Source organism: Phoenix dactylifera, chromosome 12, assembly GCF_051530095.1.
Source record: "Phoenix dactylifera cultivar Ajwa chromosome 12, Ajwa_hap1_PhDact_Kaust_v1.1, whole genome shotgun sequence".
NCBI classification, from domain to species: domain Eukaryota; kingdom Viridiplantae; phylum Streptophyta; class Magnoliopsida; order Arecales; family Arecaceae; genus Phoenix; species Phoenix dactylifera.
In genome coordinates, this window is record NC_143201.1 from 5,685,753 (window position 1) to 5,708,413 (window position 22,661).

Genomic DNA, 22,661 nt, shown 5'->3' on the forward strand with positions numbered 1-22,661 from the left:
CATAATCATCTCTTGTCTAATAGAATAAGTTGGTGTAAGCACTTCCTAAAACACGAGTCTGAAATGAGTCCGCACTAAATTCAACAGTAGAAATAGGCACATAACTGAAGTATACTAGGTGAGTTGCAAGGTGTTCGAAATTTTATTTTTTTTGAAAAAATTTAAATTTAAAAGAGAGTTCGAGTCCTTTCTCGTTGTTTCAAAAACTTTAAATTTTTCTCTCTTTTTAGTCCCATATTAGATATATAAAAATAAGTTCACTTGCCTGAATGGATACTCGTTTCCTTAAAGCCCAAGTTGGGCTTTTTCTAAGGACAATAAGCTCGTGGCCGCATGTGTGCGTGGCTCAACTCCGCTGGAAGAGACATCGAGCAACCGAAGGGGTTGATTAGGTTTAGCCTCCTAATTGGTCGTGCTTTTCAAAAGAAGATCAAGCTAAGCTAGATTGCTGTATCTTAAGGATGTAATCGCCACAAACACACACGAGAGATTTTTAGGTCAATGTTCTTCATATATCTCACTCCAGACGAGCTTTCTATCAATTTGATTTTTAAAATTTTCTAACTTTTAAATTAAATAAAAATTATTTTTTTTATAATATAGCAATTTTTACGTGCCACACCGCCAACAAGCTAAGATCATGATCTGTAATCAACCTAAAAATTGCTACTAGTTGCTTATTTAAGTAGCTTATTACATTTGCTTTGATTGCATGACATTAGAAAGATTTATCTCTATTGTAAAAAGATCGAATTCTTTACAAAAATCAGTCTCTAAAAATTATATTGCTTTTAAAAACTGTGCAAAACAGAATTATATTTGCAGCTTTAAAATCCATGGAAAAACTATTAAAAAAATCCTTTTCTGTTGCTTTAAAACCCATGCCAAAACTTTCTAAAATAGCAAACTAACACTAAATAATTCTTTCTTTCTGCTTGATAACCATCCATAAATTTAAATTTATTTTATTTATCACATTTCCCAGTGCAAATTATTTAATTTCTTTGTTATTATTGTTCTTTATTTTAGTGCATTTATTACAAAACCTAGTATTATATTATTGGAAGCCATTAATTAATTACTGAAACATGTAAGATTAAACCTCCCTAAAACTTGTTCTTGTAGAAGCAATCAATAAACCAAAAACTTCATAATATGGCTTGTTTTGATGATCATAGAGACATCAGATCCAAAAAATTTAATAGCTCTTTCTTTATAATACGGCAAAGCCAGGTAAAATATTGACTCACTATATTAGGCTTGACTGCTGCCATAAAGTTTTGTGATCCCAAATCATTTTTTAGATCAACTTCTCAATCTTTCTCTTCTTCTCATCCTCAAAAAGTCGGATCCTCTAGTTTTCACTGAAAACTAGATAGATGGATCGATTGGAATAATGGCTTGGAAGTGACTAGAGGTGCAAATGGATCGGGTCGGATCCTGAGTGACCCAATCCAACTTAGTTTTTTGTTTGGGTCTTAATTTTAGATGTATATCCGATTCGGTTAAAGATCGGATCGGGTCGGGTCGGATTCGGGTCCAAATCGAATTCCCTTTTTTTTTTTTTTTTGCTTTTTGGAAAAGAATTTGGGCAAATCTAATTTGGTCATTTCATAATTATGAGGTGCTAGATGACCCATGACTTGAAAGACTTGCAATTGACCTTCAGTCGGTCTACAAGCCAAATTTCATATCGCACTATTTTTTATCTATATGACTGATTGGACGGAACTTGGTGTCTCCCAGCTCCCCTCTCACGAGGACAAAAAAAATCCCAGACCTTCTTCCAAAATCCAATTCCAACGCAGAAAACTGGCACATGACCCATATTCAGTTCAGTGTTCCCTCACTTTCTCCCTTCAAAAGTTAAAAGAAACGAAAACCAAAAAACAGGAGGAAAAAAAAAAAAAGCCAGCTACCGAGACACCAGAGGTATCAACAGTGTAATAGATCAGGAGAGAATCCTGACGGGCCGAGGTTCCTTTGGATTCTGTGAACCTATGCTTGTTGCTATCCTTCCACGCGGGTCCATTCGAGTCGGGTCAGATCGGATCCGTCCAGTAAATCTAGATTCGATCCAGAAAATAATTCGGATCCAATTTTAGGGCCCGACTCGAACCCGCGAGTCCTAAAATTCGGGTCGGATTGGATCTACGTGGGTCGGGTCATGTTGGGTCGATTCAACCCATTTGCAACTTTAGTTTTCAGTTCAAAACCCTTGAAGAGATTGATTCCCACTATCAACATAGCATTTTTAGTGCCCATTCTCATTTCTTGTATGATGTGTATCTTTCTACCACATTGGCTAAGCAACTTTGGGATGCCCTTGACACAAAGCATGGAATGGATGATGTTAGTCTCAATTGGTTCACCCTATCCAAGTTCTATAAGTATGCTATGGTGGAATTCTAACTTATTAGTGTCCAGATCCATAAATTTCAAAATCTTTTTAGAAAGGCTGAGCTGACTGATTGTAAACTTTTTTAAAGTTATAATGTTCAATCCTTAGCTGATTCTCTTGCTTCATTTGATTCTCGTAAATTAAGGAGCATCTAAACTTCAAGCGAAAATGGTCGAAGATCGTTGGACCTTCCATCAGGAATCAAGTAGAGTAGAGGAGGTGTAATGCTTGAAAATAATTCCGCAGCACAAGTATTAAGAAGAGGTCAAATAGACTTCAAAATGACTTTACTGGAAATCCCAATCCTTTATGAAGTGCTATATGTCCCCATTGTTAAAAGTAACTTGATTAATGAATCTTTTCTTGTATTTAAAGGCTATATAAATAGTATTAGAATCACATAAGCTTGTAATCGCTCATAAGAATGAGTTTGTTGGAAAAATGCTTTGCATCGGAAGGCCTATTCATTAAATATAATTCTCAAAAATTCTAATAAATATTCTTTAATTATTCTCAATCTGAAATCTTCTAACATTTGGCATGGTAGGTTTGGTCACATGAACTTTGATCGAATCAATTACATGACTAACTTAAACCTGATTTCTAAAATCTATATATAAAAAAAAAATCAAGTATGAAATCTGTGCTCAAGCCAAAAGTACATTTAAACCCCTCAGATTAGTTCAAAAAAGTTCAAAACTTCTTGATCTTGTTCATAGTGATATGTATGGTTTTACCAAACTACTAACTCAAGAAGGCAATTATTACTTTGTAATATTCATTACTGTTACACGTATCTGATTAAATCTAAAGATAAAATCTTAGATAAGTTTAAAATATTTAAGGCCGAAGCTGAAATCCAAATTGATTTTTTTTTTTTAAAGACTTAGGTTTGATTAATTCCTAATGATAATCCAGGTTGGCGGATGATGCTCCGCTTGTGCTCTTTGCTTTCCAAGTCTAGAACATAGATCCCACCTCTCTCTCTTCAATTTTTTTTCAGAGGAAAAAGAAATTAAAAAGATGGAATGTGTCATCTTATTGTACATGCGGCATTCAAGCTTGGTGTCTGCATTCATTGCGGACGAGTTAATTTCCTATGCCTCCGTGTTAGGGACACGTGGCACAGAATGCTACGGTTCCTTTTTTAAGAAAAATGCTTCCCCCAATCTAAAATTTCTGGGTTGTTAAAGAACGAGAACCTTTTTTTTTTTTGCCTTTTTTTAAAATGAAGCACAACAGTGCATTCCCATAATTTCGTGCGGGCATCCGCATAGAAATTCTATGCTGGCATTATAATTTTTAAAAAGAAGCCGCTCAGATTTTTTTTTTTTTTTACAAAAAACCAAAAAAAAAACTTGCCTATGCCCCAATGTTTTGGACTGTAAATTCTTTCTTTCTCATCCTTTCTTTATTTCCATTGCTTTAATTTATTTTCTTATTTTAAAAAAATAGTTTACTTAGCTCTTCACTTATGCTATAAATTTGGGATTTTTCATGAATTATTTTCAAAAAGAATAAAGCTGACTTTTATCTTTTGTATGCAGGTAAGATCTTTGAATTGTATCTGCACATGCAGTAGCCTAGTTCTTCCCTAAAGATATCCTCTTAAAAATTATTTACCATAAAGAAGAAGCAATTTAGAGATGGTCATAAAAAAGCACTAATTCCTTTGTTTTGTATCTTAAATTTTGATCATTAAAAAACATTTATTCCTTTGTATTTTTTACTAAATATTTATTGTTTTTATTAATACAATTGTAGATATGAAAATAGTTCAAATTTCATCGATAGTTATTTTAGAAGAAATTATAGAAAAATTATCCCTTTCAAAACCAATCTATGACATTGAAGTGCATGATGGTCAATATATGAAGTCTTTTGTTGATATAGTACTAGATTAGAAAGAAATGTGGTCGAGGTCGTTAGGGTTTGGGGTCGAACAGGAAGAGAGCAGAACGAATCGGAGGAAGATGCTACGGCCTTTCAAATAAATAAAAAAGGTTAAAGAACAAGTTTAATTTTGAAATTATAGATTTCAATTTCAAAAATAAGGAGTAATATAAAATCTTCGGGCAGAGCACAATCAATTAAATTGGTAGTTGATGCTCGTATCCGAACTAAAAGCCCAGAACATGGACTTGGCTGCCACTTGGCAATTCCAAATTAAAACATTCATGATGAAGAGCCACCTTCCCGCTTCTCTGAATCCTCTTTGCTAACCCCAGAGCTCCTTTGTTCTAGCTGCCCCACCGTGTAGGTTTTCTCGAAGATGTTTCCACCGCTAGGATATTGCCGCTGTGACCGGCCCTTTTGGCTAACTTTAAGACCAAGGCCCTATTTGGGGGAGCTTTTGGAGGGCCAAAAAGCACTTTCTAGCCCTCCAAAAGTACTTTTAGCTAAAAAAGAGTGTTTGGTAAATTTTTCGAAAAGCTATTTCAGCTTTTGCGGGAAGCTGAAACAGCTTTTGGGGGGAAGCTCCAATTTGGAGCTTTTCAAAAATGCTATTTTCAGCTTTTTCGAAAAGCTGTATTTTTGACCAAAATACCTCCATTAAAAAAAAAATTCCTCCCAAAAACCTCTCTCTCACTGTCTCTTCCTCTCCCACCCAACCCCACTCCCTCTCCTCCGCCGCCGCACCCTCTCCCTCTGCCCCGCCGTCGCACCCCCTCCCTCTCCCCTGCCCCCATGGTGGGGAGGTGCCGAAGAAGAGGAAGACAGGTCGTCTTGCCCTTCCCGCGGCCGCCACCGGCGACGACCCGTCACGGAAAGGGGCAGTGCCGAAGAGCAGGAAGAAGAAGGGGCCGAAGAAGGAGGTCCCACGGTGGGAGGGGCCGAAGAATAGGAAGAAGAAGGGGGTTCCTGCGGCCGCCGGCGGTCACGATCCGCCCCCCTCCCGCATCCGCCACGGCCCGCCCGGCGCTGACGACCTCACGGGAGAAGGGCACTTCCCACGGGGCCAGCCGCGGCTGCCGAGACTGCCGCGGGCGCCGCCGGCCGCGGCCCGGCCCCCTCCCGCGGCCGCCGCCGGCCCCGACCTGGCCCCCTCCTGCGGCCGCGGCGGCCTGGCCCCCTTCCGGTGCCGCCGGCCGCGCGGGAGGAGAAGAAAGAAGAACGGGGGAGAGGAAGGAAGGAGAAGAAGAGAAGAAAAAAAGAAAAGAAAAAGAAAAGAAAAAAAAGAAGAAAAAGAAAGAAAAAAAAGAGAAGAAAAGAAAATTTAAAAGAAAAAAATAAAAAATAAATAAATAAATATTTATATAAATGAATGAATGAATGAATAAATGAATAAATAACATAATAAATAAATATATTTCAACATTATTACTTATTTACACTAATAATTATAATATTTTATATCTTTATTATTATATTATACTATAAATATTATATTATATTACATTACATTATAATATATTAATATGTTATTTTAAATAATTAATATTATGTTAGATTATGAAAAATTAATTTATACTAATAATTATAATATTTTATACCTTTATTATTGTATTATACTATAAATATAATATATATTACATTATATCATAATACATTAATATGTTATGTTAAATAATTTAATATTATGTTATATTACTAAATATTAATTTACTCTAATAATTATATTACTATTATGCTATATTATAATAATATTATTTTATATTACAATAATATTATACTATATCGTATATTTATATACTAATATATGTTATGTTTTATTATGTTCTGTTGTATAATACTATGCAATGTCCTTTATGGTAATTTTGTCATACAAAAGTACTTTCTCAGTTTGTTTACCAAACACAAAATAAAGTACCACAGCACTTTACGAATGTAGTTACCAAACAGCAAACAGCTTTTTATAACAGCTCTACTTCCAACAGCTCCCCCAAACAGGGCCCAAGTCCTCCATCTCCCGCCAATCACAACCGCTCGTTCCTATAAGCCCCATTCATCAAGCACTCATCACGGTGCACCACTATAGAAATGTGCGGCTGTGATTATCAGCATGCATGACCACATTCTTGTTCTTGGTAACACAGTCTGGGCCTCCTTCGGTAGGTGAAATATACCTTTCTCTTTTTGTCAATGTTAATAGGTAAGATTTATTTTAAGGTCCATTTGGTTTTGTATAAATGGGTTGAAAGGGAGTCCACTTTGAATTGTTCATTTCTTCCTAAATTAGTTCATCTCAGAAACTCACTTTACCTCGAACCTAGTAGACACCTAAAATAATCTCTTTCTAGGCTGAACTAAGTTTGGAGTGCAGTTAGTGAAAACCAAACAAGGCTTTAGCAGAGCATGATACATGGATTTGAAGGGCTTGGGTATTCAATAATAGGAGCGAGGGATTTTGTAGAAAAAAATACCATCTAATTAATTTTCTATAGAAAACTATTTTTTCTTATTATTTAACAAAACAGATTGTTATATTCCAATTGTCAACCTCAAATGAGTGTGTAAATTTAGTACAAACTATTTTAGTCAATGCACAAGTACCACTACAGGAAAAAGGGTAAAAGCCGACTCTTGATTGCCGACGCTATGGAAAAGCGTCGGCAAATTTGGCCGCCTATAGAACTTTTTCCGACGCTTATTAGAAGCGTTGGCAAATTAAAGGAATCCACGACGCTTAAAAGCGTCGTCAAGTCCTCAATTCCAAATGACGCTCGGTAGCGTGGGAACTGGTTATAGGGCGACGCTATTATGCGTCATTGTTCTTTCAGACCTACAACGACGGTTAAATGCGTCGGGATAATACGACGCTTATAAGCGTCGATATTAAACGACGCATATAAGCGTCGTCGAAGGCGAGCACACCACCCTAACCCAGCGACCGACCCCGATTGCCCTAAACCGAGCCCACGCCCACCTGCCCGACGTCTTACCCACGCTTTGGGGGGCGTGGGCTGGAAATCTACCGACGCTTAAAAGCATCGGTAAAGACCAAGAAAAGCGCCGGGAGATATCCTTTCTTTTGTAGTGTACTAACGGTGAATACACAAGTAATATAAGTCAATGCATATACGAGAATGTCCTCCTAATAGCCATGAGGGCATAGATAAAATTGTCCGATAAAAGACTAGTTTGAGAAAAAAATAATCTAACTCAGTTTTGCAAAATAGGAATGTAGCGACATTTTCTTGAAACATTTGACTAATCTTTTAATATTGTACTATAGTGTCACTCAAACTCTAATTTTAAACTATTACGGTAGACTCTATGGACATCAATTGTTTGAATTGCAATGTTCAAGTGTATTTGCCATATGACTATTATTCACAAGAAATATAATTGAAAAGGAAAAAGAGTTAAAGACAAGAATTAAGGACCAAGGTTATCAAGCTACCTGTGAGAGGGATATCTGGTGAGAACTCAACTAGTGACCATAAAAACATGTGCACTTCCCCAAGAATTATTTCTTAGAAGCCCATCCGAGTCAAATACATATCTAGCACCACAGGTATATTTCAAGGGAAAAAATATACTCCTTTCTAATCCCCAAAAAATTTATACTCTCACCTTCAATAAATATATCTTGGTTAATTGTTTCTCTTACATTTAAGATAGAAATAAGAGAACACACCATCCAAACCTAAAAGTGTGTCTATCAAAATTATAGAAATAATAAAGTAATTTTTTTTACTAAATGAGAATGATAATCACTTATGCTTAGATATGGATGTTCAACTGACTATAATATTCATCTAATCCTACCTTTCTTAGGGCATTTATAGTATGCTTCTTTGCTAAGTGCATTCACCAATTTAACTTTCTAAGAGCATCATAGCCATCTATGCTTCCTCTCACAGGCATTTCATCTACTAAGAGCCTTTGTTTGTTGGTAGGAGATGATATGCTTGCAAGGTTGTATTCTATTCGAAGTTCTAAGATGTAGAGTCTTTGATCTCTGCATCTAGGACCTCCGCATCTTAATAAATTTTTAGTGGATCCACAAACTACCTCTAGATGAGTTAAAGAACTCTCATTGCAGGTACTACCGCGTCACTCTCTTCTTTTGATGGAGGGTGGATGTATATCTAGTATTTCAACTTTGGTACAGACAATGGAGGGTTGTTATATATGTAGTACTTCAACATGCATATATATGGAGGGTGGCTGTATATCTAGTATTTCACTCCTAGTAATAGAAGGAATAACTTCCTTGCACAATGGAAATAGACCCTAATTTTTTTCAAATCGAAATCCCTTACCTTGTTCTAGCTCATATAGCCCAATTTAGTCCCAAGTTAGCCCAACCTAGTCAAACCCCATATGCTCCAACTCAATCCAAATAACTTGATCAAACATGATTACATCCAAGCGTGCATAATCATATCCGACTATACCTGATCCAACCCAATCCCAATCTTAGCCAACCAAATCAACCCTAACCTACCAACCCTTTTGATTACATCTGATTACATGCAAAGCTTTGGAGAAGTGCAAGGGGAAATTTCATGAGAACTTGGGAGGTTTTTTCTTTTATTTTTTTAGTTAGATAGCAAGGGCTCATAGGAAATAAGCTATAAAATAAGGGTAACCCTCCCTAAATATCCTTAACTTCTCAAACCTTAATGAGGCACATTTGGTATTAATTGCCAAAGATTTTACCAGCTTGGTAAGCTAGCACTTTCAAGAACTTAGGAGGTTTTAATTACTGTCAATTATCAAATTTGGATAGGACTATTGTATGCTATGATCTCCCATCTAGCTACACTTTATTCTCATATTTAAGTAACACGATAAATAATTTCAATTTTTTAGCTCGTGCACTTGTTCTCTTTCTATTTTTCAAAAGAGTGGAATTGAATGCAAAAGAATGCATGCAATAAATTGGAAGAATGTTTATAATTTGATGGAGAAGAGAATTTAGCAAAGATAAGAGAGGGACATGAACTGTATTTATTTCTAGAGAATAGAGTAAGGCCATAGCTAGCTGTCATTTGGTAGAGAGAGCCCAATGGAGTTAGAACATGGATAGTTGGGTCTGGTTTGTTCTAAAACAAGAACCTATTTGTTTATTGAGAAAAGCGGACATCTTTTGCATTGCTCTGGAAAAAAAAGGACCAAGATGTAAAAGTTCTGTTATTTTTTTTTTTCAGAAAAAGATTAGGGAAGAGATGATTATGTCATTCCAACCTCCTTGCATGATAATTCAGGATTTTCTTTTTTAGTAGAAGAAAGCAAACATTCAGTACGTAACAACAATAATCCCTTCAACTGGAGTGTAATAACTCTTCTGGACAGCACCATTTTAGTTGAAGTTCCATAATTCTATATATAACCACTAACTGGCCACTAAATCCCTCCACAGTTGTACTCATGTTTACAAGTCTTACCGACCTTTATGATATAAGTGTGCTTGGCTTTGACGAGGAATGGAGGCATGCGGAGCAAAGCTTCACACACACATGCTTCGTCCACCTCAGCCAGCCACCGACAACAATTCTTGTTTACTTGCGGCTCTTCTCCATGTCCATGCCCATGTCCATGCCCATGCCTGTGTTCATGCCCATGCCCATGCCCATGCTCGTTCTCATCCCCAAGGCCATGGCCATGCTCGTGCTCGTGCTCATGCCCATGCTTGTGCTCATTCCCATGGCCGTGCTCGTGCCCATGATGATCCTCATGCTCCTCATCATGATACTCATCTTCCTCACGCAGTTTCACATGGTTCGGACCCCCCGAGCCCTCCACCACTGGCAAAGCAATGCAAGCTCGATTAGCTAGTGCAAATTGAGAGAGGCATGGGGGCCCCAACTTTGCAAGCGATGGGTTAGGCATGAACAATAGAACCAGGAGGCTAGAAAGTGGGAGCAAATGCAATGCTGCTCTTGCCATCTCTTAGGTTCTCTAGGAGAAGGAAGGATACGGTTCTTGAGGTGCCATTGGATTTATCTTCTTTAGTATTTATGGAGGCAAAGGGACGGGTAGGAGTTGTTTGGATATTTCATACTCTTTGTGCCAGAAAGAAGAGGAGAGATAAGACGGAGATTATGAATTGCATATGTTAGGTTGAAATGCCTCATGCTTAAGGCATGAAGAGGAGAGCATGCTTTAACAGATGAACTACTATTTTATCTCTGCTTTGTAGTGGTTGGTGAGGGTTTAGTAAGCATAAGAGAACACTTCTTTTCTCCTTTCCAAATATTTAGAAGGATTCAGCAATAGTAAGATGCTGGAAAGAATTGGATAGGTATGGAAAATAGATTGATAAAAATGAACAGTTTACGACAAGTTAATTCACATTTCTATTGATGCAATATATATATTTATATATATAGAAGACTTTTGAAGGGAAAATAATACCAAGAATATGTAGCTCCGTAAGTAGTAATCTAGTAAAGCTTCTCTTTCTTCTGTTTTGACACCAGGGTGTATAACCTGGTTGGATGTTATGTTTTATGATGATAGATGAAGTGTAGCTCTCTGTTCTTAGTCGTTTTTTCTTTCTTTTCTTTTTTCCTTCGGGGGGGGGGGGGGGTGGGGGGTGGGGGAGGGGGGGTTGCTGCATGGAAAAGCAACGTGTGAATGTTCACACACTTTCTGCGAGCATTTAAGATGGGAAACGGAAACAAGTCTCCTTTTGGTTAGATCATTGATTAGGATCGGCTCTTCTGCTCAATTTAAATCTTAAAAAAAATAGAAAAAATAAGAAAAATTGTGAAAGTAGAACTTAAATCTTCTTTTCTTTTATTTATGATAAAAAAAATTGAGGTACAGAATCTCTATTTATAAAAATAAGGTCTGCTCTTGTAAAATTTGGGTTGGATTATTCCTGTTTTTAATTCTAATAGGACTCTCTTTTTTAAAATAGATATCACTAGTAAAAATATTTTAGAAAAAGCTAAAATTCTCAAGAAGGTAGATCCCAATTTCTGTATCAACTTTGACTTCTATTGCTTTCCCTCATTCTTCTTAGATAGAGAGCTACGTCTGATTAAAATTTTATTCGAAAAGAAAACTTTCTGTTTGACCAACTCATTTTAGGCCCCAAAAGATGGAATTTGGACTTGACGCTATGAGCCAAAGTGGCTGACCTTGCTCTTGAATCCTGTTCAGCAGTCATGCATGCATCTAATGACCGACAAAAGTCACATGCAGTGCCGGCTCGAGCCTTAGGCGACTGAGGCGGTCGCCTAAGGCCCCCGATTGAAGGAAGGCCTCGTTTTGGCGCTTGCACTACTGCACAGCTACAGGCCTATAGCTTTCACATCCGCCTGCAATGCCGCCGCTACAGTGGGTTCCCGTCGACGGACACTCGAACAGTGAGACAGGCTATGGCTATAGCCTATAGGTGAGTCGGTGACTGAGGTGGATCGTGAGCTACAAGCCTATGACAAAGACAACCAACGGACATTTCCTCCCCCACTTTCTCTTCTCTGAGTTCTCTTCCCCCTCCTCTTCTCAGTTCTCTCCTAGTGTTTTTTTTGTTTTCTGAACCTTTTGGGCAGTGACTCAGTCCTCTCCGACTCTCCCCCCACCACCAAACTCCAATTCTTCTCCAGTTTCTTGATAACTCGACCATCGACGGGCGCTTCTTCGGTTCTTGGGCCGCCGGCCGCCCCTGCTCCGGAGTCCGAAGATCGGAGTCCGGACCTCCTCTCTACTCTCCTCGGCTCCTCGCCTCCTCGCCGCCGCCCGCCAGCCGCCCCTGTTCCGGAGTCCGGACACCAGAGTCTGGACAACTGGACCTCCTCTCCAGAGTCTAGAGTCCAGACTCCAGCAGTCCAGCTCTCCTTGGCTCCTCTGGCCTCCGCTCCTCGCCGTTCCCGGCTCCTTGTCGTCCTCCGCAGCTCCGCTCCTCGCCGTCCTCGTTAGCGGCGAGCGGTCCACCGTTCACCAACCACCGTCCTCCGGCTAATAGGCAAGAACTTAGGGCTCATTTGGTTTGCGGGAAAAGAAAGGGGGAAAGTGTGGTCAACGGGAAAGTAATGAGATGCCTCTTGTTTGGTTGGAGTTTTCAAAGGAGAGAGAAGGGAAAGTTGTATTCCCATTGGAATGTGATTCCCACATTTCATGGGAAAGTCTTTCCCATGAGAAACATGGGAAAGTTACTTTCCCATGAGGCGGAAATCACTCCATTTTTACTTTTTTCCAAAAAGTCCCTTCAGCATTAAAGAAGCATTAAAGAGGCATTAAAAATCTAATTTTTATTAAGGGCATAATAGGAATTATATATAACTTTCCTAGGAAAGTGGATGGCCAACCAAACATAATCACCTTGAAAATTTGTCACTTTCCCATGGTCAACCAAACATGCCAAAAGTACTTTCCTAGGCATCCTCTTCCTAGGAATTTGTTTTCCAGGAATCATATTCCTAGGAAGGAAAATGCTTCCCGCGAACCAAACGAGCCCTTAAGGTTCGTTTACCGAAGTCCACCGTCTACGGGGCCTCACTTTTTAACTAGCTTTGGGGAGACATGAGACATCAGTCATCACTCATCACTCATCTAATTTTTTTAATGCTTTCTTTCTCTGTCTTCTCTCAAATATATTAGATTTGGAGAAATGAGATACCTGAGGGCAGGGGCCTCTGAAGGAGAGAATAGTTTCATTTGAGGTCAGTAAGAGCATTTAGTTCTCATACCTTGTTTTTGACATTCAGGGTTATCTTTTTGTTCTTCTTTTTGGCGTTCATATGATAAAGATTGAATCTTTTTTTCTGTGTCTGGTTTTTTCTGGAGAGTTTTGGGGTTCTTCACGCTTTTGATCATGCTTTGGATTGAGTTGAGGCTGGCTCTTTTTTTTTAAATCATTCTCTCCCCAGAAGTCCAAACTCTTAGACATCCTTTCAAAGTTTAGAATGGTTGTCATCTGAGAGAGTTAGGGCCAGACAAATTTGTCTCGCACAGGTCTCTACATCTCAGAGAAATAATTGACCAATGCCCTCACCTCTCTATTGTGTTGAAGGCCACCCAGCTGGCTAAACCTTTTCTGCATCATGATGACTTCGAGCCTCTTCACTATGAAGTCTATCAACAGGCGGACAAAGGAGTCATAGTTGCTGGATGTAGCCACACCATATTGGGCACTTCCAAGTTCCAACAAGCAATTTTTGCTTGCAATTTTTGTTGCTTACTCCTGATGAGTTTCTTCAAAGATTTGATTTTTTTGATCACAGATTGAGGTCTTTGGGTTTCATTGCACTTATTAAAAAATTTTCATAATTAAAAAAAAAAGCCCCTCTTACTAAGTTCGCCTTAGGCCCCAAACGCATTGGGCCGCCCCTGGTCACATGCACCCAAAAGAAATAAAGAAATGGCTGACAAAGTCGACATCTTTCAAAAACCACAAGAGGCTTGCTAAATCTTCATTAATTTGTTCGCCAAGATCGCCGTGAGATTCATGCAAGCAACAACATTTATCGGTATGCATATTTTTCTGATGCAATAATCTTTTTTCACCATCCATATAATGAATTTAATAAATTATTTCATTTCGAAAGTTGTACTTCTCTCATTTCTCCTGCATTCGACACTTCAAAACTTCATTATAGATTTAATGAGCCATCTACAAAGAGAAATCCAGTCACTTATGACTGTGATTTAAATGGAAAGGAGCATCTTCATAAGATGCATTATTATACTGAGGTAGAAACCTAGTCCATGACGGTTAAAACCTCACTCACCGTTGGCTTTTATCAGGCCGTTCAAACAACACCGTTGGTTTTTATTCCATTGGCAACGGCCTTACTCTCACCCTTCACATACTTTGCCTGGTTCCGGGGCACTGCTCCACTTGCACCATTGCTCTGTTTCACCCCATCTTTAACCTCGATGGCGCCGCTCAGAAATCTTTGCACAATCTCCTTGCTAGGACCCTCCACCACCTTCTCCCATGCCTCGGCCTCGCCTTCCTGGCCTCGCTTCAGGAAGAACTCGGTGGCGTCGATGCGATGCACATCCCAACCAGGGAGGGTGCAGAAGCGGTGGATCTTCTTCAGCTGATTGCAGGTCAGCGTGCATGTGTTGAACTTGATCTCAGTGACCGCGGCCTCCAGCATCCTTGCCCGCGTCGCTTCACCGACCGATGCCTCCATGCGGAAGTAGCTGTCCATCTCCGGCACCCCGATCGACCTTCGGATGCCCTTCGAGTAGTCGCCATCTTGGCGGAACGCACTCCTCGCCTCCTCCACCAGCCCCTGCTCCACCATCTTGTCCACTCGTATCGACACGAAGAAGTGCAGGAGGGGCAGATCGACGTCGATCCACACGAAGCAACTCTCGTACCGGGATCGGAACTCGCTGCCCTCGCCATCAACCAATGCCTCGATGTACGAGTTGGAGCCGCCGGCAACGATGGGGACGCGACCACGCCGGAGGATGGAGTCGATGGCATGCATGGCCGCACGGCAAAAATCGGAAGCGGTGAAGTCGGCGTCCGGGTGCACGCCACCGATCAGGTGGTGGGGAATGCCGGCGGACTCCTCCTCCGTCACCTTGTTGCTGATGACGTCAAGGCCATCATACACTTGCATCTTGTCCGAGTTGACGACTTCACCGTTAAATTGGGTGGCGAGGGTGATGGCCAACTTGGATTTTCCGGAACCGGTCGGGCCCAGGACAAACACGACCTTGCCTTGGCGACGAGGGAGGCTGGCTGTCTCCATTGAGAAGGGTCCGAAAGCAGGCAAGCTGGAAGGGGGGCTGAAGCTGCCGGAGTCTTTGGAGAGCAAGCCTGCCGTACGTGATGGTATAGAAGGAATGCCATGAGCAAAAAGATACAAGAATGGCGTACGTGTGTTGGAGATTTATGAGAGAGCCTTCAGATCCTTGGTGGCCTATCTAGCTGTGTAGATTGTGTACGTGAAACAAACTTATGGAGGTAACACGAGCCATACAAACGGTTTCGTATGCAGATCATCTCTAGTTTACTGATTTCAAATGGGAATTTAGGGACTTATCTATAATCATGTCATGTAAACTACGTTTCTAAGGAGGTTTTCCACCTCTTTTCTCTATCAAAAAAGAAAAAAGATGACAGAAAAACAACAACGCCGACAAAAGTAGTGCTAGTAATACATGATTCCTTTATTGTTCGCACAAGACTTTTTGTACAAATCGACATTGAGTGCATATAATATGCATTAAATGCAGCATTTTTTCTCGAATAATAATAAAAAAATTTGATAAACACTAACATCAAACATTAATTTTGCCTTGGTTTCTATGATTTTATTTTTAAAAATAAAAGTTAAAAAATAAAAGCGATGCCACTCGGGCCCTTAGTTTCTTTGAATTTAAGGTAATAATTTTCATTTAAACAAAAAAGAATAAGAAACAAAAGAAGTGCCCCACCAAAATAAAAGAAAAATAGAGCAGAAACAAAAAAAGATGGGATCACAATCTTGTTCTCGTAGGCATGCATCTTTTTGTATCCACTATAACTTGCTAATATCTTGATAAAGATTGGTTGAAACTATTAAAAATACTATTATAACTAAAAAAAAAATCAAAAAGTGTAGTAAGAAAGCGAGGAAAAATACCTTAAAAATGTTTATTTCTGTGACAGTCTTCTTTACTCGACTTGGTCTTGTAATTTGAAGATGGGAGGAGGAGAAGAGAAGAATCCTCAGAATATTTTTTTTTAAAAAAAATCTAATTAAGATTGTTCTTGAGTTTGGAACTTTGGTACCATCGAGTCTAGGGTTTGCTTTTATAGTCACCAATCAAACTGATTTACCCTTCAAAGCCATTCCTATCATATGAGGTTTGGAAAGAGTTCAATGAATCAGACAAAATAGGAAAGAATATCCTATTTGAATCTTATCCAATATTTACGGCTTTGCAAAATATCTTGTTTTACAAAAATCAAGAAATAATTATAGTTTTTAAATAAAAGTTTTGCGATATTATCTATTACAGAAACCAAGATTCACCGAACTAGGTCGAGCCGCCCGGTTCGGCCGTTCCGAGCCTCTAGGTTCGGCAGTTCCAAGCCGACCTGGTGGGGACCCGGTTGGCTCGCATGTTCTTTTCAAACCCAACTCTGAATCGGCTAGAACTGGTCTTAAACGGGCTGGAACTAATCCCGAACTAGCTGAAACTAGTTCCGAACAGATAGAAACTGGCTGGAACCAGTCAAAATTGGTCTGAACAGGCCGGTCTCATGCGGAACTGGGGTGAATTCTAAACCGGCCCCCTCACCCTTGTTTTTCTTTTGTTTTAAAGAGTGGTTGGGAAGGCCCTAGAAGTTTATCAAGCCTTCTCAACCTATCCGAATAACTCCCTCCTTTCTCACAGTAAAAAATATACTGATTCGGCATGATTGAAGAAGGATCCAGCCCTAAATCAGGTATGCTTCCTCTCTCCTACTTTATTTTTGCTTTTTTTATTGACGCCAAATTTTTTTTAAAAAATTTGCAAAATAAGGAAAAATCATGCCAAAATTTTTGATTTTGGCTTTATTTTATGATATATTGTATATTTACAAATGATCTACATGGTGACGTAAAATTTTTTAATTTTTTGTTTACATATAACTTTAAAAAATTAAAAATATATTTTTGGATTTAGAAAATAAGAAAATAAAAATTATAAAATTATAAAATTAGAAGTGTATTTAGAGGCATGTAAGATACTCTTCAACTAAATTTGGTGTCCATTTTGATGCTATTATATGTATTGTGGCCTAGGCCTAAATTTAAAAAAAATTAAGAAATAAGTAGCTTTTGATACATTTCTACAACCCTAGAAAAATATATGTAGCATCCATTATAAGTTTCTACATAGATCTAAGCTCAGATTAATTTTTTAAAATATTTATATTTAATTTTTTTAATTTAAAAAATTATTAAAAAATTTATAATTAATACTAAAAATTAGGAAAAATTAGTAGTATGTAATATATATATTTGAGGTATTTTTTAAAGTAAAAAAATATATTTTCTAAATTTATGTTATTTAAACATATTTTTTTAATTTAAAATTTTTTAAAATAAATAAATAAATAAATATTAAAAAATAATCTTATGTATTAGATAAATTAAATATATATTTTGAAGTAAAAAATATTATCTTCATCATAATAAAATTTTGCTACTTTTAGATAATTGATAAACTGATGTACTTAATAAACCTGCATGAATGAAACCATTAAGAAAAAAAAAAATTAAAAGCATGATATTGGTTGGATCATGGGCAAATGCTCTCAATTCGACACCATTAAAAGTAAAACTAGTGCGACATAGAGTTCAAGAGAGAAAAAATAATCAGGTTGAAGCGGTACTTAGCTGGTGGTTTTTCTGACGTATCTATGTATTGAAAATGCCCATAGGAGGTTTGGCAGCCCTTAAAGAAATACTTCACTAATTTCAAAGCAACGAAGAAAAAAATTTTTAAAAAGAAGGCGGAGATGGACCGCCGAATGAGAGAGTCATCTTCTCATCACTCCAAGGAGTCAAAGAAGGTATCCACTCTAGATGACAAGGAGGCACAGATCCAGGCTACAATGCAGGCGAGCCTGGATGATCATTAGTAGGATGATGAGGTGGTCAGGCATAGGGCTCGTTTGGACCCTGATACTACCAGTCGGGCTTTGATTCTACGAGCAGCAAGGCAGATCCAGAGTTCAGTAGGACCTCCTTAGTTAGGGAGGCCATCAGCAGAGGCAGTAGTCATATTGCATCTATGTTCACGACTTTAGGTAAAAGAAAGAGGTCCACCAAAAAGATTCCACAAAGAGCCACCCATAAATGATTTAGATCTACATGCCTTTTCAGCAAGAATTCGAAGCAGTAGAGCGTTGATACAATGCTAAAGAAGGATAAGATAAAGGATATATGGTGAGCCATTAGATCCTGATTCCACTTTAGTAACATTCCAGCAAAAGCAGCGGATATATAGTGTAGTGTATCGTTTTCTCCACACATGCTTCCAGTTCCAATGTAGATCTACGAAGACCAAAAAAGGGACTGGCAGCTGCTCAGCACACCAAAAAAGAGAAAAAAAAGGTACTTACAACCCCTATGGAGAGTGTGGAGAAGACGCCAGTTCACTCAGATTCAGAGACCAGGGCAGCAGCGATGACAATTTCGGTGGTCATGATTTACTGGCTAGGGAGGGTGTTGAGGACATGAGACTACCATTTATGAGACACAGCTGCAAGGTGGTTTTCTATTTATCAGTAAGGCCTAGATTACACATGCTACACAGGATAGAAACGACGGTGCATGATATAGCAAAGCTCATGAGGATATGATTGCATATAGAAGATGGACTCCTTGAGGTCATTCCGTAGGTTATGATGCAGCTGCAGATGACCTCGCACGTAGAGTAGTATCCATAAACATATTAGGTTTTGAGTCGTATACTGCATTTTATTATCTACAACCACAGATAACCTATAACTTATACGGATACGGATATGGATATTGTGCATCTGATGCATCATTTTTCAGTAGCTACTACCCCACGTAGCCCGGAGCATCTTATGGATCAAGTTTTATTGCCGACATATTCGGATAGGCCCCTCTATAGTCGTATTATCCACCAGAGGACATCTTTAAGAGCTAGAGCTTCAATGAGAGGTCTAGAAGTGCTTATGTCACGCCCTGAACTTGAAGCGCAATAGATGCCGCACATCTGTATGGCGAACCATACAAGCACGCAAGGCTACATATCATATCAAAGCAATAATAAATTCTAAAATTTTATTTAATCAATAATTTATTCAAAGCAATTTTACAAAGCTCCAATGTAACATATATCAACATGTGCTAACTAATAACATCAATCAAATTAAACACTCTAACTAATCTAACTAAAATACCCATAACTGAAAATATCTTCAAAATTTATTTCTAAATATATGCAAATACCAAATGAAACGAATCACAGATCCTTCAAAGTAGCAACATTGACACTCTCTCTCTCTCTCGCTTTTGTTTTTTTGTTTTTTTTATAGTAAAAGCTGCATTGTTTCTCAACATATCAAAATCTACAATTCAAAAAGCAAAAACTAAAATAAGAATCTCTGCAAAGGAGCTGACCTCTGCAATTTTCAAGAAATATTTAATTAAAACGAATAGAATGACAAAGGAGCCGACCTTCTTGAGCGCCAACCTCTGTAATTTGGGCACCTCCTCCAACAACCGAGCTTTGGTGCACCGGATCTCAGCATCCATCGCCACCGCCCTGTTTTTCTTCCCCGGTCGCCATCTCTGTTTTCTACACAACAAATTCACCAATCAGGAAAAAGAAAAGATGTGTCACTAAGGGAACATCAGGAAAAAGAAACTTCAGAAGGGAGAAAGAGGAGGACCTGGAGGGCGGCGTCAATGTCGGACTCGACAGTGGCGAAGAGGCGGGCGAAGGCATCATCGCTGGAGACATTCTCTGCACGCAGCTTCTCGATGCTACAAAGAGAAGCGGAGAAAAGAGGAGGGGAGCCGAGGATGAGGCCACCTTCCACGAGGCCAACCCACCAACCTTCGCCGCTGCCGCCTGGGGTGATGAAGAGGGAGGAAGAGTAGTAGAGGCAGAGGAGGCTGGAAATGGGGAGAGAAGAGGGAGATTTGAGGAAGAGGAGGACTTGGTTGGGGAGGATCGATCTCAGATCGAGAAAGAGTGATGGAGAGAGAAGGACAGGGGATTAGGCATTTGTAAAGAGGGGGGGTGGCAAGAGGGGTTGAGGCTAGAATGGGCCTCCGACAACGCCATTGAAAGCATCGTCATTTGAAAATTGGCCTCCGACGATGCTTTGCAAAGTGTCGTTCGTTATTTTGGTTTTCGATGATGCTGTTTAGCGTCGTCTAAGTCAAATTTCGCTCTAAAGTGTCGGTATTTTCCGACGCTATTTAAAAACATTGGCATATTTTGGTGCGCCAGTCAAATTACCAGCACTTCTTCCTAGCGTCGGCGATTGGGTGTCGAAAAATACTATTTTTCTTGTAGTGCTTTATCAGGGCAAAAAATATGCTGATTCAACATAATTGATAGAGGATCCAACCCTAAATAATGCATGCTTTCTCTCCACTATCTCATTTTTTTTTGGATGCCAAAAAATACCATAAAAATACATTTTTTAGATTAAAAAATAAAAAATAAAATAAAATAAAATAAATTTAAAATAATTATAAAATTAGAACCATATTTAGGGGTATGCAAAATACTCTCCAAATAAATTTAGTATTTATTTATTCAAGTTTTGATATGATCATGCGCATAGCGGCCTAGGTCTAAATTTGAAAAAAATTAAGAAATAAATACTCTTTGATGCATTTTTATGGGCCTAAATATATATATATATATATATTATAAGGTTCAACATGGATCTGAGCTCAAATTAATTATTTATAGTATTCATATTTAAAAAATAATTAATTTAACAAATAATTTAAAATACATAATTAATACCAAAAATTATGAAAAATTAGTATTAATACATATTTCAAAAGTATTTTTTAAACTAAAAACATATTTTTCTAAATTTATGGTTTTCAAATATATTTTTAATTTAAAAATTATTAAAAATATATAAATAAATAAATACAACAAATTAGTACCATGTGTTAAATAAATCAAATGTATTTTTTGAAGTAAAAAATATTATCTTCATTATATTTTTTTATTTTTAAATAATTGATAAACTGACGTACTTGATAAGAATGAAGTCATCAAAAAAAAGAACGTAGAACATGACATTGGTTGGGCTCCTGAAAAAATACTCTGAGGTTGGCACCATTGGAAGTGCAACTAGTGCGACATAGAGTTCAATAAAGAAGGGATAAGCAGATTAAAGCAACACTTAACTGATGGTTACCCCAGTGTATCTATCGGAAATACCTACAGGAGGTTTGGAAGCTGATGAAGAAGCATTTCGTTAATTTTAATACAGCGAAGGAGAAAATTTCTAGGAAGAAGAGGTGGGCCGCCGAGTGGTAGAGCCACCTTTCTATCACTCCAAGAAGTCAGAAGAGGCGTCCGCTATAAATGATGAGGATGCACAGATTCAAGATGCAATGCAAGCGAGCATGGATGATCATTAGCAGCAGGATGAGGTGGCCAGGCATAGAGTTTGATTTGGGCCCTCATAATACCAATCGGGCTCCGGACACATGAGCAGTAGGACAGATCCAGAGTCTAGAATGACCTCCTTAATTAGAAAGGCCATCAGTAGGCAGTGGTCGTATTGCATCTATACAAGCGGTGATTGGCAGCAGAAAGAAATCCATAGAGAAATTCTACCTGACGTATAGATCTTTTAGTCTTCCCACCAAATTGATTTTCTACTTCATGCAGAAATTCTTTACATTTTTCAAGTGAATGAATTTTATTTTTGAGAAAATATATATATCATCAATAAAAGTGATAAAATATCTATTGCCTGTTTGACTTAAAATTTCTTCAAGTTTACAAATATTGATGTGAATTAATTCTAACAATTCAGTATTTCTTTTAACACTTTTATAAGACCTTTTTGTAATTTTTATGAGATTTTCATATGTGGGACTCTGATATTACTTGTTAGGGGGATAGTGAGTCCAATGTACGAGGCCTTGCAGCAAATATTGCAACGTAATTTGATCCAAAAGTTAAGACATTAAGTTTTAAGCCCAATTATGAGAATAGGCCCCAAAAAGTGCTGAAGTCGGTAGGCCCAGCCAACTTCAGCCTAGGATCCAAATAAATAAATAACAAAGGATTGTGATCGCGATACCCTGTTCATGCGTTACAGGGGCGGAGATATTGCAGCAACTCTACAGCCTCTTGAATGGCCGCCGATCCCACTCAACCGTTGTGAGCATCGCGGTGGTAAACAAGGCACAACGATTCGAAAGCTGCCTTTAAATCCCCCTCTTTCCTTATGACCGAACCACCACCTTTGAGATCCCTCTTTTTCCTCCTTCTCCTCCATCTCTGGTGGCCGGCGTGCCACCCCAGCCGAGCCCCGCCACCCTGAATCTCCATCCTTTCACTGGATTCTCTTTGGTTTCCCCCTACTTCCCCTGTTCCCAAATCCATCTTTCCGTCGAAAGTGTTGCCGCTAGCGGCCGGGCCGAGCTGCCCTCGGCCAAGACCCTCCACCTCTGCCACCCACCGGTAAGCTTTCTCCCCTCTGTTCTTCCATTCTAGGTCAAACCGAAGGCAATCTACCATCTCTGTTCGGGCTAAACCGAGGACACACTTGGTCTCTTCCTTCTCACCGGCCGCCGCAACAGCCACCGGCCACCGCTGCTGTCAGCTGGCCGTTGACTGAAATACGGCCTCCGGCCACCCAGGCTCGGCCGCCCCTTCCTCTCCTCTTCTCTCCTTCCTC

General features: G+C 38.9%; 1 protein-coding gene and 1 pseudogene across 1 annotated transcript; both read right to left on the reverse strand.

The window, feature by feature from the left end:
* Window positions 1-9,547: 9,547 nt before the first annotated feature.
* LOC103696549 (uncharacterized) lies at window positions 9,548-10,431 on the reverse strand. Its single transcript, XM_008778221.3, has one exon. It carries the CDS (start codon window positions 10,238-10,240, stop codon window positions 9,698-9,700), a length of 543 nt encoding a protein of 180 aa, XP_008776443.3. The 5' UTR covers window positions 10,241-10,431; the 3' UTR covers window positions 9,548-9,697.
* A 3,433-nt stretch (window positions 10,432-13,864) lies between these two features.
* On the reverse strand, window positions 13,865-15,323 carry LOC103699860 (adenylate isopentenyltransferase 5, chloroplastic pseudogene; annotated as a pseudogene).
* Between the last annotated feature and the right edge of the window lie 7,338 nt (window positions 15,324-22,661).

Coding starts and splice junctions, on each gene's coding strand:
- LOC103696549 (XM_008778221.3), bottom strand. CDS start 10,240: ATGGCAAGAGCAGCATTGCATTTGCTCCCACTTTCTAGCCTCCTGGTT.